The sequence below is a fragment of the Oncorhynchus tshawytscha genome, linkage group LG23 (genome assembly GCF_018296145.1).
Source record: "Oncorhynchus tshawytscha isolate Ot180627B linkage group LG23, Otsh_v2.0, whole genome shotgun sequence".
Taxonomy (NCBI): Eukaryota; Metazoa; Chordata; class Actinopteri; order Salmoniformes; family Salmonidae; genus Oncorhynchus; species Oncorhynchus tshawytscha.
This window is the reverse complement of record NC_056451.1, coordinates 23220195-23237083: the sequence shown is the minus strand read 5'-3', so window position 1 is coordinate 23237083 and position 16889 is coordinate 23220195. Positions and strand designations below refer to the sequence as shown.

Sequence of the window (16889 nt, the reverse complement as noted above, 5' to 3'; positions counted from 1 at the left end):
TGAGGTAGGACTAAATAGATTTAAATTGTGGAGTAGGGTGGTGTTATTTTTGTATTATTTTATTGGAGAGTTAGATGGTAGGGTATTTGTTTATTTATTTATTTTTTCCAAGGAAAGTAGTACTCCAGTCTAGTAGATGGCGGTAATGCAACTTTATTGGGTGGCAACCGCCTTTAAAGCTCATCGAAGAAGAAAGGTGCGCACCATACACACACCCACTCCATTGCGGAAGGAAGTCAGAAGGGAGGTTACAGTTGGAACTGTAAGCGATGGCTCTCCAAAAAGGCACATTTTACCTGTTTACAAACTGAAGTTTTGTGTTGGTGTTAACAAACCTACAAACAATAAAAGGTAAACCGTCAAACAGAACGGAAGAGTCAGCGTATAAAAAGGAGCATTTTGAAGAAAGCGAAAGTAAACTTTATACGCGTTTTCAGAAGGGGCCTGTATTGCCGACAGCGACACCATGGCTGAATGTGCTTGGAATGAGGAGATGTCAGAGGGTCCAGACCTCCTTCAGGAAGATCTGACCTGTCCGGTGTGTAAAGATCTTTACCGGGAGCCCGTGCTTCTTTCCTGCAGCCACAGCTTCTGCAAGGAGTGCTTGGAGCAAAGCCGAAAGATGGTGCAGAGGTGTCCCGTGTGCAGGAAGAGCTGTGACGGGGAGCAACCAATCTCTAACCGGGCGCTGATGGCCGCTACCGAGTCCTTTCAGAAGGAGAAGCGCTGGCGGGGACCGAACGCAATCAATAACGTGCCTCTTTGTAACCTGCATCGTCTGGAGCTTCAACTTTACTGCGTAAAGGACGAGGAGCCCGTGTGCGTTGACTGTGTCACTCTACATCGAACTCACGAGCTACTGCCACTCAACAAGGGCGCGCCGTTGTGTAAGGTAAGTGAGGAGATTTGATTATCTGGGCCGGGTTTCCCAGGTGAGAGGGGTTTGATTTGGGTGAAAAGTGATTGCATTCGTTTTGGAACCGGTTTTCGTCCGGGGCTTGAGCCAGGTGCCCGGGTCTGTTGCCCAAAAAAAAGTGACAGGTTAACGTGGAGTAATTAATAGAATGCTGTGTTTTAACATGCAACGCGATTGCGTTTAATAGCGCTTTATCTGCATTTCCAATGAAAACTCGTTTGAAAATTATAACATTTTATTTTATGTTAAATATATGTTGTATGTTTCTGAACGATGCAACATGCTGCCTTGTTGACAACATGACCAAGCGCTGCAGATAACTGTTCATTTGCGAAGGGCTCTCCTCCCTCACCGCTTTTGCCCTTGATAGGTGGTTTGAAGTCAGGTACAAATCTGATTTCTTGCCATGCGACTTGTATGAACTGCAGTGGCTAGCCAAAACGTTTGATCGTCTTGTCCTTTGAGGATTTAAGCGTGTTCTTACACTATGATTTTGAACATTCAAAGCAACTGGGAAACGTCCATGGCAGGGCTTTTTCTTCAGGCCTTTTTCTTCTTCAAGATTTTATTGGCAGACTACATCCGAAAGGTGTATTGTCGCCACCTACTGGGTGGGATAGAACTGACAACGAAAATAAATAATAATACATAAAACACTCATATTATTCTTAAAAAACATAACAAAGTCTATGGACTCCTTCACTTAGTCAAAATGTACTCAGAACCCTACACATGTTCTAGGGCCTGAGAGGGGGATGTGTCTCCAGACATTATTTCCCTGCAATGTTTCAGATGTGAAATCCTGGCGTTATAAGAACCTCTTAGCCGCTTTCACAATATTTAGATTTTTTTTTGTTTTGTTTGTCCTATACAATTAATCACCTGCGCAATGAACGCAACAAAATCAACATTCTTCACGATTAGTGTTTCAGGATCTCTCAACTTACTGACATTCACAGACTGATGGGCATCCACTGCCATAGCTTCATCATCTCTACTTGCTGCTTTGACAATTTTCACTGACTCTGCATAGGAGACCTTCTCAACAGCCCTGATCCTTCCTATTTCGACCTCCTCCATCCTAACAGGGCACTCGGAACTCTGGGATGTGATTCCCATCACAATGGCAACATTGTGCATCCTCAGACTCTTCAACAATGATATTCCGTTTGCAAACACTTGACACATGGCCAAACTTTTTACATTTATGACATTGAAGTTGCTTTTTTACATAAACTCGCACCACATATCTCATATATCCCAGCTTTACATGGGTTGGGAGAAATTCTTCATTGAACATCAATAACACAGAAAGGCTTTCCTCCTTTCCATTCACAGTGCGGATTAAGCAACGTGAATAAACTATTCCTTACATGTTAATCTTAAACCATTGAAGCCTCAATATCCATAGAGACTCCAGATATGACACCTTTTATTGGTGACCTACTCCGATAATTGCATTCCACTTTGTGCGTCGATAATTTGTGCATTCTCCTTTTTGTTCCTTTGACACACATGAAATCAACATCATACCACTCCTGGTCACTCTGACTGACTCCACTTCTCCCTATGCATCCTTCACCATTTTTGTGACCAAATGGGTTTCCCCAAAAAACATCCTTGCTCATGAATCGCACTGCAACAAGGAATGAGGCATTATCATACCGAGGCTTATCTTGATTTACAACTTTAGTCCTTTTGGCTCCATTCTTAGAGGAAATGATTGGAATACGGAAATATCTGTCTTCACTCGCACCAACAGAATCAAGCATTGCTTCTGGTTCCGCCATTGCTCTCCCTCACCAAGTTAATGCTTACAACAATCAAACTTTCCCGGCAGGCATTGTTGTCACATTAGCTTGCTATATAACTTCTGAGTGAAAGGAACCATGAGCACCACCACCAATCAGCCTACACCATTGTGGACACACCTGTTGTTACTATGACAACTAGCATAGCCATGTCAGCTAATGACTGCTGTCTGAACACACACATCTAATTTGGTCACTTGTAACTTGGTGTTTGGACAATCAGTATTCCAAAACAGATTTGAGCATTTATGGCTTGAAGTGTGAACAAGGCTTTATTGTTATTATTGAACAAGGCCTTAATCAACACCCAATAGCTTAGGACCTGAAACAATACTGCAAATAAGTTGCTGTATGTTTTTATTATCTGGTAGTCACTAGATCACAAACTAATATGCATATTAATTGTGTTTTATGTGTTCTATTGCAGGAAGAACTGACCATTAAAGTCAACATATTAGAGGAGAAAGTGGAGACCTTCAAGAGAATGAAAAATAAATACTCTAACACAGTTGATTTCATGAAGGTACTATAATACTGTATCTGCTTGACCTGCTGACATCTACACTGTAGGGCCTATCCATGACCATGACTAATGGTGAAGGTTTTGTGTAAGATAATGGGATTTGTTAGAGCTCTTTGATGCCCTCACTAGTTCTATCCAGAAGTGTGTAGCCTATCCAGAGCCCAACAGTTTGATGTTCATCATTGTTCTGTAATGAGATATGTGAACCAACCTGTTTGACTGGTAGGGACAGACTGAGATTCCTTGAGCCTCCAGAAAGAATTGGAAATAACAAAATAGTTGACTGTAGATCAAACCTAGGGCCTGGAGTCCTGACAAGGAAAAACTCCAGGAAAGCCTCTAGAGGAAACTATAATTATAGCCTATAGATGAGTAATGTTGTGTGAGATATGAATTGCAAGAGGTATGTCGGTATCATTACCAAATGTCACTCTTCCTCCAACCTCTCTCGTACCCAGATCCAGACAGAGCAGGCAGAGAAGCAGATCAAGGCAGAGTTTGAGAGGCTCCGTCAGGTGCTGTGTGTAGAGGAGGCTGCCAGGCTGAAGGCCCTGGCAGACGAGGAGGAGGACAAGAGATCCGGTATGGAGGAAAGGATCAGCTCCTTGACCAGTGACATCGCTGCCCTCACTAAGCTGGTCCAAACAGTAAAGAGGGAGATGGGGGCGGAGGATTTAACCTTCTTGCAGGTAAGCAGGAGGGGTCTCCCTCATGGAGGGGGTTCGTGGGTCTCTCTCGTGGGGTGGGGGTCGCCCTCTCTCATCCTAACTGTACATTGTCACTATGCATGACAGTGAGACATTTTTGAATGCAAGCATTTGTCAATCTTATTCACAATGAACTAATGGGTTCAATTGTGTTGTTTTTCAGAACTTCCAAGCCTTAAAGAAAAAGTAAGTACAGTAACATCCTATCAGTTGCCCAACAGTTCGGGTACCCTCCCTCTAATATCATGGTCATCTTCTATGATGTCATGTTTTCACAGAGCCCAGTGGCCTCGTGAAGACCCCCAGAATCCCTCAGATGCTCTCCTGAACATGGCCAAACATGTGGGCTCTCTGGGCTACAGCATTTGGAAGAGCATGCAGGCTCACGTCACATGCAGTGAGTACATGTACTGAAGGGTTAGGGTTCTAACTTGCTACGTAAGTTATGACACACAATAAAATGGGTGTAGATGGCTATATAACATGTAAGGGATCAATGTTTTGAATGAAGGAGGAAACACTTTGAGTAACAGTTACGCTTCAATCATAATGTGTCGTAACACGTCCCCCTCTCTCTCTGCAGTTCCAGTGGTGATGGACCCTAACACAGCCTCTCCCTGGCTTTCCATGTCCCCAGACCTGGCCAGCGTACGGGACAGCCCAGAGCGCCAGTCTCTCCCGGACAACCCTGAGCGCTTCGACCCCTGTGTCTTTGTCCTTGGAGCTGAGGGCTTCTGCTCCGGCAAGCACCGCTGGGAGGTCCATGTGGGAGACAACCCGAAGTGGATCCTGGGAATCTGTAAGGAGTCTGTGGCTCGCAAGAGGAAGTTTACCGTGTCCACAGACAGGGGCGTGTGGACCATCGGGCTGAGCAAAGGGGTGTACAACGCCCTGACGGGCCAACGTACAGTACTGGTCGTGGAGAGGCGGCCAGAGAGGATCCGGGTCAAGCTAAACATGGATAAGGGGGAGGTGTCATTTTGGGATGCAGGCAACGGAGGGAAGCACCTGTGCACCTTCACACACAAGTTTACAGAGAGAGTGTTCCCCATATTTGGTCCTGGGCTCCACACCACCCCGATGGAGGTTAAGCCGGCCAAGGTGACCATTCATACTGCGTGACAGGGCAGTGTGACAGTCACTACGGCTTGCTAAGTGTCTGGTTCAATAGCCGATGGGCAGTAGTAGTACTCGCTTGGATAGAGGTCACATGTTATGGTCAAAAGGTAGCCTAATATGTGCACTTGAATAGATGGGGCGTTCCACTGTTTCAGCTGTCAGGCTGGTGTGGTTGTATTCTAGTAGTTTTACTGTGGCTATAGGTTTGCGTTGAGGAGGTTTGGATCAAGGCCTTTTGTATTGTCACAATCATCTTTGAAATTGTGCCATAGCAGTATTCCTATGCTTTCCATAGGATGTACATAATGCAGGCATTTATTACATGAGGGATTTTTTTGGACCCTGATTCTTTAACTGGTATGTTTAGATTGCTGAGCTATTATACATACATTTTCTAGGACTAGAGGGGTTCCAGTGGTAAGAATGTATTTTCTGTCAAATCTTACTGCGTTCTGAGATTTATTGATATATTTACTGATTTAATTATGTTTCTGTATGGAATTATGTGAAAAATAACTAATAAAATGTTGTCGCATGCGCCAATTACAACTGTGCCGAACACGGTGAAATACTTGCTTACCTTCCCTACCCAACAATAGAGTTTAAAAACTTATTGTGGCTTAGATCCCGCTAACAGGATCAATATGACAACAGCCAGTGAAAGTGCAGGGCGCCAAATTCAAGACAACAGAAATCTCATAATTAAAATTCCTCAAACATGCAAGTATTTTACACCATTTTAAAGATAAACTTGTTATATCCCACCACAGTGTCCGATTTCAAAAAGGCTTTACGACGAAAGCACACCAAACGATTGTTAGGTCTGCACCTAGTCACAGAAAAACACAGCCATTTTTCCAGCCAAGGAGAGGAGTCACAAAAAGCAGAAATAGAGAGAAAATTCATCACTAACCTTTGATCTTCATCAGATGACACTCATAGGACTTCATGTTACACAATACATGTATATTTTGTTTGATAAAGTTCATATTTATATCCAAATATCTCAGTTTACATTGGCGCTTTACGTTCAGTAATGTTTTGCTTCCAAAACATCTGGTGATTTTGCAGAGCCACATCAATTTACAGAAATACTCATCATAAATGTTAATGAAAATACAAGTGTTATGCATGGAACTTTAGATAAACGTCTCCTTAATGCAACCACTGTATCAGATTTCAAAAAAGCTTTACCGAAAAAGCACACCATGCAATAGTCTGAGTACAGCGCTCAGACAACAAAACAAGCCATACAGATATCCGCCATGTTGTGGAGTCAACAGAAGTCAGAAATAGCATTATAAATATTCACTTACCTTTGATCTTCATCAGAATGCACTCCCAGAAATCCCAGTTCCACAAATGTTTTATTTGTTCAATAAAGTTGATCATTTATGTCCAAATACCTCCTTTTTGTTAGCGCGTTTAGTAAACAATCTCATGAGGCGCGGGCAAGTCCAGGCGAAAGTTCAGACGAAAAGTCATATTACAGTTCGTAGAAACATGTCAAACGAAGTATAGAAACAATCTTAATGATTTTATCATAAATCTTCAATAATGTTTCAACCGGAGAATTCCTTTGTCTGTAGAAATGCGATGGAACGCAGCTAACTTGAAAACTACTACAAACCTCAAATTTCCCACTTCCTGGTTGGATTTTTTCTCATGTTTTTGCCTACCATATGAGTTATGTTATACTCACGGACATCATTCAAACAGTTTTAGAAACTTCAGAGTGTTTTCTATCCAAATATACTAATAATATGCATATATTAGCAACTGGGCCTGAGTAGCAGGCAGTTTACTCTGGGCACCTTATTCATCCAAGCTACTCAATACTGCCCCCAGCCATAAGAAGTTAAAAATCTATCTAAATAAAATAGTAACATGAGAAATAAAATAATATACACAAGAATGGAGCTATATACAGGAAGTACCAGTACCAGATCAATGTCGAGCTATATACAGGGAGAACCAGTACCAGATCAATGTGGAGCTATATACAGGAAGTACTAGATCAATGTGGAGCTATATACAGGGAGAACCAGATCAATGTGGAGCTATATACAGGAAGTACTAGTACCAGATCAATGTAGAGCTATATACAGGGAGAACCAGTACCAGATAAATGTGGAGCTATATACAGGAAGTACCAGATCAATGTGGAGCTATATACAGGGAGAACCAGTACCAGATCAATGTGGAGCCTTATACAGGGAGTACCAGATCAACGTGGAGCTATATACAGGGAGAACCAGTATCAGATCAATGTGGCGCTATATACAGGAAGTACCATATCAATGTGGAGCTATATACAGGGAGAACCAGTACCAGATCAATGTGGAGCTATATACAGGGAGAACCAGTACCAGATCAATGTGCAGGGGTATGAGGTATGTACATGAAGGCAAGGTAGTGACTAGGCATCAGGATAGATAAGAGTAAAATAAAGAACAGAGCAGCAGCAGTAAATGAGTGTGAAGGTGTGTGTGTATGTGTGTGTGATGTAGTGAAAGTGTGGGAGTGCAAATATATGGTTTGTGTGTATACACATACATACAGTGCACTCGGATTCAGTATTCAGACCCCATGACTTTTCCCCCCACATTTTGTTACGTTACAGCCTTTATTCTAAAATGTATTAAATTGTTTTTTCCCCTCAATCTACACACAATACCCCATAATGACAAAGCATAAACAGGTTTGTATACATTTTTTTTAAGTAAAAAACTGATATCACATTTACATGAGTATTCAGGCCCTTTACTCAGTACTTTGTTGAAGGAACTTTGGCAGCGATTACAGCCTTGAGTCTCCTTGGGTATGACGCTACAATTTTGGCACACCTCTATTTGGGGAATTTCTCCCATTCTTCTCTGCAGATCCTCTCAAGCTCTGTCAGGTTGGATGGGGAGCATCGCTGCACAGCTATTTTCAGGTATCCAGAGATTTTTGATCGGGTTCAAGTCCGGGCTCTGGCTGGGCCACTCAAGGGCATTCAGAGACTTGTCCCGAAGCCACTCCTGCGTTGTCTTGGCTGTGTGATTAGGTTCGTTGTCCTGTTGGAAAGTGAGCCTTCACCCCAGTCAGGTCCTGAGCGCTCTGGTTTTCATCAACGATCTCTGTACTTTTCTCTGTTGATCTTTCCCTCGTACCTGATTAGCCTCCCAGTCCCTTCCTCTGAAAAACATCCCCACAGCATGATGCAGCCACCACCATGCTTCACTGTTGGGATGGTGCCAGGTTTCCTCCAGATGGGACACTTGGCATTCAGGCCGAAGAGGTCAAGCTTAGTTTCATCAGACCAGAGAATCTTATTTATCATGGACTAAGAGTCCTTTAGGTGCCTTTTGGCAAACTCCAAGCGGGCTGTCATGTGCCTCTTACTGAGGAGTGGCTTCCATCTGGCCACTCTACCATAAAGGCCTGATTGGTGGAGTGCTGCAGATATGGTTGTCCTTCTGGAAGGTTCTTCCATCTCTACAGAGGAACTCTAGAGCTCTGTCATAGTGACCATCGGTTTCTTGGTCACTTCTCCCTGACCAATAACCGTCTCCCCCAATTGCTCAGTTTGGCCAGGTGGCAAGCTCTAGGAAGAGTGTTGGTGGTTCCAAACTTCTTCCATTTAAGAATGATGGAGGCTACGGTGTTCTTGGGGACCTTCAATGCTGCAGAAATGTTTTGGTACCATTCCCCAGATCAGTCCTGTCTCTGAGCTCTATGGACAATTCCTTCGACCTCATGGCTTGAATTTTGCTCTGACATGCACTGTCAACTGTGGGACATTATATAGACAGGTGTGTGCCTTTCCAAATCATGTCCAATAAATTGAATTTACCACAGATGGACTCCAATGAAGTTGTAGAAACATCTCAAGGATAATCAATGGAAACAGCATGCACCTAAACTCAATTCAGTCTCGTGGCAAAGGTTCTGAAGACTGATGTAAATAAGGTATTTCTGTTTATTTTTGTAAATTTGCTCAAATAAAAAAAACTTTTTGCTTTGTTGTGATGGGGTATCGCGTGCATTTAAGGCAGGATAGTCAAATAATTAACATCCAATCACGTTAACCGTTACTCTCGCGGGAATTCCGCTAACAGTCTAGTATCCAAACGTAGCTGCTGCTCATTCGGTTCGCTCGAAAATGGATACATGTTTTTTTTTAAGTAAGGCCCATAGAGACACATACCAGCTCATCTGGTAGTACTACTACTACCAGCAGTACTATACCTGCACCTGTCGACGACACAAGGTGTTCTGCTTCCACGAACACATCCAATGATAGCATCAGTAATTATACATTTGTTTTAACCCAGCTAGCACGGACACTGACAGTTGTGAATCTGATGCAGCCAAAGACCTACTTCCCCTTTACCCGGGAAAGTACCGAACAACCGACAGGGACGTTGGTCCATCGAAGAGGCGCAAATATGATGAGAACTACATTGATTTGGGGTTCACTTATATTGGGTGTAGTGCCTTCCCTCAGCCACAGTGTGTTATATGTGCAAAAGTACTACCTCACAACTCGATGAAACCTTCACTCTTGTGCAGACACTAAAACAAAACATGCCAATTTGAAAAATATGTCAGGAGGTTTTTGAGTGAGAATTAAGACTACTTTCAAGTAGTAATATATGTATAAAAGCAACAGATGCCATTAATAAGAAGGGGCTAGCAGCGTCTTATATGGTGAGCTACCGAGTGGCTAGGGCAGGCAAGCCCCATCCTGTTTTGGAGGACTTAATTCTTCCTGCTGCCGCGGCAGGGTAGCCTAGTGGTTAGAGCGTTGGACCGAAAGGTTGCAAGTTCAAATCCCCGAGCTGACATGGTACAAATCTGCCGTTCTGCCCCTGAACAGGCAGTTAACCCACTGTTCCAAGGCCGTCTTTGAAAATAATAATTTGTTCTTAACTGACTTGCCTAGTTAAATAAAGGTTAAAAAATTAAATATGGCTGGGACAATGCTGGGGAAAAAGGCCAAAAAAACGATACAGACAATGACTTCATCAAACAACATTGTTTCACGACGCATCAGTGACATGGCAGGAGATATTTTGAAACAATTACTGCTTGGCATACAAGCCAGTGAATTCTATGCGTTACAGCTGGATTAGTAAACAGACATGACGGGCCTGGCACAGCTCCTGTTATATGTCCGTTACATTTATGGGGATCCAATTAAGGAAGACATCGTCTTCTGCAAACCACTGGAAACCAGGACAACAGGAGAGGATATTTTTGAAATACTGAACAGCTGTCACGTTCTGACCATCGTTCCTATGTGTTTTCCTTGTTTTAGTGTTGGTCAGGACGTGAGCTGGGTGGGCATTCTATGTTTCATGTCTAGTTTGTCTATTTCTATGTCTGGCCTGATATGGTTCTCAATCAGAGGCAGGTGTTAGTCATTGTCTCTGATTGGGAACCATATTTAGGTAGCCTGGGTTTCACTGTGTGTTTGTGGGTGATTGTTCCTGTCTCTGTGTTTGCATCAGATAGGACTGTTTCGGTTTTCAGTACGTTCATTTACGGTCTTTGTTTTGTAGTGTTTGTATTGATTCGTGTTTTTACGTTTGTTTATTAAACATGGATTGCAATATACACGCCGCATTTTGGTCCGACTCTCCTTCACCACAAGAGAACCGTTACAACAGCTTTGTGACATCAAATGGACTTTGGTGGTCAAGATGTGTTGGTATCTGTACTGATGGCGCAAAAACCATGACAGGGAGACATAGTGGAGTGGTAGCGAGCGTGCAAGCAGTTGCTCCCAGCGCCACTTGGGTACACTGCAGCATCCACTGAGTGGCTCTTGCTGCCAAGGAAATGCCTGACAGCTTGAAATACGTTTTGGACACTACAGTGAAAATGTTTAACTTTATTAAAGCAAGGGCCCTGAACTCTTGTGTGTTTTCTACACTGTGCAATGATATGGGCAGCGACCATGTGATGCTTTTACAACATACAGAAGTGCGCTGGTTATCAAGGGGCAAAGTATTGACACGTTTTTTTAAATTGAGAGACGAGCTTAAAGTTTTCTTTACTGACCATAATTTTCTCTTGTCTTACCGCTTGCATGATGACGAGTTTCTCACACGACTGGCCTATCTGGTTGATGTTTTTTCTCGCCTGAATGATCTGAATCTAGGTTTACAGGGACTCTCCACAACTATGTTCAATGTGCGGGACAAAATTGAGGCTATGATTAAGAAGTTGGAGCTCCTCTCTGTCTGCATTAACAAGGACAACACACAGGTCTTTCAATCATTGTATGATTTTTTTGTTTGCAAATGTCAAATGTGATATAGCTTAGTCCCTGAGTGAGTTGGGTGTGCAATTACGCAGGTACTTTCTGGAAACGGATGACACAAACAACTGGATTCTCTATCCCTTTCATGCTCTGCCTCCAGTCCACTTACCGATATCTGAACAAGAGAGTCTCATTTAAATTGCAACAAGCAGTTCTGTGAAAATTGTTTTTTATCAGAAGCCCCTGCCAGATTTCTGGATTGGGCTGCGCTCAGAGTATCCTGCCTTGGCAAATCGTGCTGTTAAGACACAGATGCACTTTGCAACCACGTACCTATGTGAGAGTGGATTCTCGGCCTCACTAGCATGAAAACTAAATACAAGCACAGACTGTGTAGAAAATGATTTAAGACTGAATCTCTCTCCGAAACAACTCAACATTGCAGAGTGATGTGCATCCTTTCAAACATACCCTTCTCATTAACGGGTGGTGAGTTATTCACCATTTTCAATTAACAAAATTAGGTTTTATATGTAAGATGGTTAAATAAAGAGCAAAATTATTGATTATTATAATATTATTATTTGTGCCCTGTCCTATAATTGCTCTTTGTCAATTCCCACGAGCCGTGTTGTGACAAAAACACGGCTCATTCAAGCTCATTCTTATGTTTAATAAATGTATCATATAGTGTGTGTGTGTGGCGGGCTTACAATGATTGCAAAAAACATTTGAGAGTGCACTGACCTTGGTGCTAGAGGGGGTACGCAGCTGGAGGTTGAATGTTTGATGGGGTACGGGACTATAAAAAGTTTGGGATCAACTGGTCTAGGGAGTGTGTGTAGGGTCAGTGCAAGATGGAGTCAGTGCAGGTAGTTCGGGTACAGTACCTTTAATTTACTAATTAGTCTATGCCAAACTGTCTTAGTCTTTGTATAAGCCTATTCTATGTGATGCTTTATTTGTTTATCTAATGTTTAAAAACAATCTAGTAAGGCACATGATTGCATATTGTCATGACAGTGTTGTATGATATTATAATGACTTGATGTAATGTTTCATAGAAACATTGAAGTGACAATTAGATTATATGAAATCATGCATTATGATGATTTCTTACTTTTCATTGTCTTAGGTTTGAGTGAATGCCAAAGTGTTTTGCTCTCAATCAAATTGATTGTATTTATGTTATTCATTTATTATAAAATAATAAACATACTATGGGAAACTAGACTTAGTTTTTTAATGTTTAATTTTTTTTTTAAACGATAGAACAGTTGAATCAGTCAAGCTTTTGCTCTGGGGGATGTTCAGACACTATTCAATGTTTGTTTAACCAGTAATCTATGTTGGAATAAGTTGTATATATTGATACTGATTTTGTAAAATAATGATGAATAAATGGATTGAGTGTTTTGAAGTCTACATAGTCCAGATTCACCACCAATGCACTCTTCAAATAATGCACTCGTCGGGTGATGCACAGCAGCTATAGCTATGGTAATAAATGTTTAACTGATGGACACTACATCTGATTAGAAATCAGACTAATACACTAATCAAACTAATACACTTTGTGTTACACTGTTTCTAGTTGTCAATATTCATACTTTCTCAGGTGAGTTTCTCTGAGGACGCAATTACCATACATCGCCACTGGAAGGCAATGCTGAGGTTTACAATTGTTGTGATGTTGAGATGACGAGGAGCCTTTTTGAGGTTGTGGTGGCCAGGGTCAGAGTAGTGCAGAAGGTGTCGTTGTTGAGGCAATGAAGAAAGTAAAGGAGGATGGGTCAATGGTGAGGAATCCTGAGAGGATCCCTGTGAGTAGTAGATCTGTGCCAGCACAGAGGGATTGGCCAATGAGTGATATATGCTTCAGCAAGGTTAGGTTCTTAGTGTTCATGGCTGCAGAGAAGTACTTGGGTATACGAGATTTGACTTCAGTAGAGTTACAGGGTGTGTTTAATGGTGGTGTCCTGTCCTCACAGGCCGTTGTCATGATGTAGGAGCAGATAGGGTCAAAGTAGTGGAATGGGGTAATGGGTTTTAGTGAGGGAAGGTTTAGTCAGAAGCATGTTTTGTTTTGTTTTTTCCCTTTTGTTTTACAAAGTGTAATGGATTTACACTCCAGTTCAATTTGTATCTGTAATGCACCTTGTGATTGCCAATCGCCATTTAAAAACATAAGAAGAAGAAGAAAATTGTGGATGCATTGGATGAGGTGGCGTAGATGAGAGTAACGGGAAGTGGGTATATTTAGTTTTTTTGTATATCTATCAGTGGAGGCTGCTGAAGGGAGGACAGCTCATAAAAATGGCTGGAATGGAGTCAATGGAATGGTATCAACACATCAAACATGTGGTTTCCATGTGTTGGATGCCATTCTATTGACTCCAGTCCAGCCATTATCATGAGCCGTCCTCCCTTCAGCAGCCTCCACTGATATCTTTGTAACAGAAGGAGCATGCTCTGTGACTCAAGAAGATGTGAATGATTGGAATGTGGATCTATGAAGCATTGCGCCTAACAAGGGTGTTAACTATGGGGTGGCGCTCGAAGTAAAAGCCAAGAGTATATGGGAAGAATTGGATGAAGTGGTTGGTGCACACTTTTTGACTTGCATGGTGGATGCGTTCTATTCCATCCGTTCTACTGTTTTCTGATGAAGTCTCTCCCTTCTCACGTGTATTTGGGTTTCATGAGATTCCCTGTGAGAGCCTTCATGCCCATGCAGTGTAATAAATGCAAATGATTTAGTCATGTGTCAAGTGTATGTAGATATTAGTGGTATCATATGCTAGCTGAGCCTAAATTCTGCAATTGTGTTGGTGAACATACAACTGAATTTCTGAAGTGTCCTGTTAGGGTGAAGGAGACGGAGGTATCAAGAATAAGGGCTGTCCAGCATGTCTCCTATCCGGAGTGGGTGAGAAGAGTGGAAGAAAGGAGTGAAGTTGAAGAACTAGTAGGAGTAGAGACACCAGATAATATTCCTCGTCAACATGTTGCATGTTAAGAAGGTGGACTTTGTATTGTTTATTGCATTGGTTATCAACTGCACGGTGCATACAGACAGGGAATCTGTGACTGAAGGAGTGGGATGATTTATTAATTTTTTCTTTGTATTTTGTATGTTGCCGGTTCCCTCGCCGCACCCCCTCAATGCCCTGTACAGTAGATGGCGGTAACACACCAAGATATGTAGTCTGCCATAAAACCTTAAAAGAGAAGAAGAAGCCGTGCATACAATGGAATATTCTTTATTTTTGTTTCAATACCCCGTACGGTAGGTGGCAGAATAGGTGTAGTCTGCCATAAAACTTTAAAGAAGAAGAAGAGGAGGAGCCTTTTGTGTGGGAGGCTGTCATATACAAAAACAATAAACATTTCATGAGGTCAGGCAATAAGCACGTAACATTTCACGCTGGCTAGTGTGCTTATGCGTAAGAGGATAGTTTATGGCAAAAATAATGAAGATATGTCTGAAGCTGCGACAGATGTATTTTATTATTATTATGATTTAGCTAACCATCATTGAATAAATGGCCAACGACTGCGCTTTTGCATCTGGAGTAAAGTTAGCTTGGTCGCTAACTGGCTAGCATCCATCCAGTAAGCGCGAGCCCCTGCGGAGGGTGGTCTGTGTCCTGTGATTCCGGACATCGAGTACTGGAGTCCAGTGCTGGAGTCCGACGATCCTCTTTGGTACTGCTAGCTAACGTTAGCTATCTCACATTCAGTTATGCATTGTGTCGCTCATAACTATCTGACAATGTAAAATATCATGGGGACGGAGACGTGGGATCTGGTTAGTTAGACAAATGAATGGGAAGGCTAAGCGAACGGTCCTCTGCTTCTGTGGTGACTGGTATCGCGTTCAAGATAACAGCAAATCCGCTACGCTAACTAACGTTCAATACTCGCTTGCTAGCTGGTTATAACTAACTAGCTACTAACAACGTGCAAAGTTTGTATTTAGCTATTATGTTAACCTTCGCCAACTAATGACATTACGTTAGCCAGCCATAGCAATAACAGTTAACGTTAGCTAGCTAGTTATCGTTTGTCTGCGGATAGTAAGCATTGTTTGATAGTGGCTAGCTACTAGTAACGTTAGCTAGCTGCTCGCTCACCGTTTCATGGCATTTAATTAAAAAATATTTGCTAAACGTGATTCAATTGAGATTTTTGCTACTTATTAAGCTAGAAACAGAGCAGCACCCATAGACATGACTGTGAAGATGATTAGCTATGAAATATATATCTAGAAAACTTCTTAATGTGTTGGCAAGTGTAAGTAACTATTTGTATATGTCTAATTCAAATTAATGAGATTTTGTCATATTGACAAGCCGAATATTCTACAATGTGCGGGGTACACGTTGCCACTTTACAAAACGTGAATAATTAATTTACCTTTCCCAGAGACATAAATAATTGGAAGAGTAATAACACTAACGTTAGTCTCATGAAAAGCACATTCCTTAAATTGTCACCGTGCCATGGACGTAAATTAAAGAATCTCTTGTCTATCTGCCAGCACATTTTTTTTTTTTTTTGCCTGTTTGGTTACTTCTGTATGTGACTGCAATATGTATTTGGCTGATGTTTGATTGCAAGTTATTGCCAAAAGGCTATCTTGCAGAGTTTTAGATTTTTTACTCTGTAAATATGGGACTGTAACCAGAAAGCAACACTGATGTGACATATAGGCAAAACTAGAGCATCTTTCATCCTATGTTGAAATGTAACCTCTTTGTAAAATATTTTTAGCATATGTAATCCATCTCAACCGTTTCTAGGTTCCCGGCTTGTGAGTGAGGTAATCGGATAACCCCATCTTCTTCACCTCCTCCACCTATTCCAGGTGGGGGAGAGGATGGCCTCCCTCCTCCATGTCCCCCTGCTGGGGTTGCTGCTGGTGGCTGTAGCCCCTGGGTGTTGCGCAGGAGACTGTAAGGGCCACAGACAGGTGCTCAGGGGCCCCCCAGGGTGCGTCACAGACGGGCCAGGGAACTACTCTGTAAACGGGAACTGCGAGTGGCTCATCAAAGGTGAGTGAGACGGTGGTGGCAGAACTGAGTGCCGTGATGAGTGTGTGTTGATTGATTAGTTGATTGTCAGTTTAATGTGAATACATAGATCTCATTATATGCCAAGGAAAATCCTGTCTAGGGCAAATTAAGTAAACTCTAAATTATATCTGACTGATGTTTCTTTCCTGTATTCTCCTCAAGCCCCCAGCAGCAATTACCGTATCGTCCTGAACTTCACCTTCATGGAGACAGAGTGCACCTACGATTACCTGTTCGTCTATGATGGAGACTCCTACCAGAGCCCCCTACTGGCCAGTCTGAGTGGCAACACCCTGCCGCAGCCCATAGAAGCCAAGTCTGGCAAGGTAACCGTATCATTATCTATTGAAGGCGGAACTAGACATGTTTTGAGATGTGAGATATCAACCTCAGACTGCTGGGGATTTGGGTGGGGAAACCTTTCATACCAGCATTAAATGGATGGATTTATTGACGGGTTTCCATGGCCTCAATTTGAATTC

The 16889-nt window shown here is 42.3% G+C and overlaps 2 protein-coding genes across 5 annotated transcripts in view; both read left to right on the top strand.

Annotated features, from left to right (window-relative positions):
- Nucleotides 1–213: 213 nt before the first annotated feature.
- On the top strand, nt 214–5635 carry LOC112222727 (zinc-binding protein A33). The gene is made up of 6 exons (XM_024385453.2): nt 214–892; nt 3155–3250; nt 3709–3939; nt 4121–4143; nt 4236–4354; nt 4541–5635. The coding sequence occupies exons 1-6, from the start codon at nt 467–469 to the stop codon at nt 5077–5079; spliced, it is 1434 nt and encodes a 477-aa protein (XP_024241221.1). The 5' UTR covers nt 214–466; the 3' UTR covers nt 5080–5635.
- Nucleotides 5636–14598: 8963 nt separating this feature from the next.
- The window catches only part of LOC112222728 (multiple epidermal growth factor-like domains protein 8), a 30204-nt gene continuing 27913 nt past the window's right edge, over nt 14599–16889 (top strand). For 2 of the 4 annotated variants that reach the window (XM_024385457.2, XM_024385454.2), the window contains exons 1-3: nt 14707–15037; nt 16135–16386; nt 16570–16733. In XM_024385457.2, coding sequence (XP_024241225.2) covers nt 16212–16386; nt 16570–16733 — 339 coding nt within the window. In that variant the 5' untranslated portion in view covers nt 14707–15037; nt 16135–16211. Of the gene's footprint in view, nt 15038–16134; nt 16387–16569; nt 16734–16889 lie in introns of all 4 variants that reach the window. The other 2 variants (XM_024385455.2, XM_024385456.2) reach the window with 2 other exon arrangements.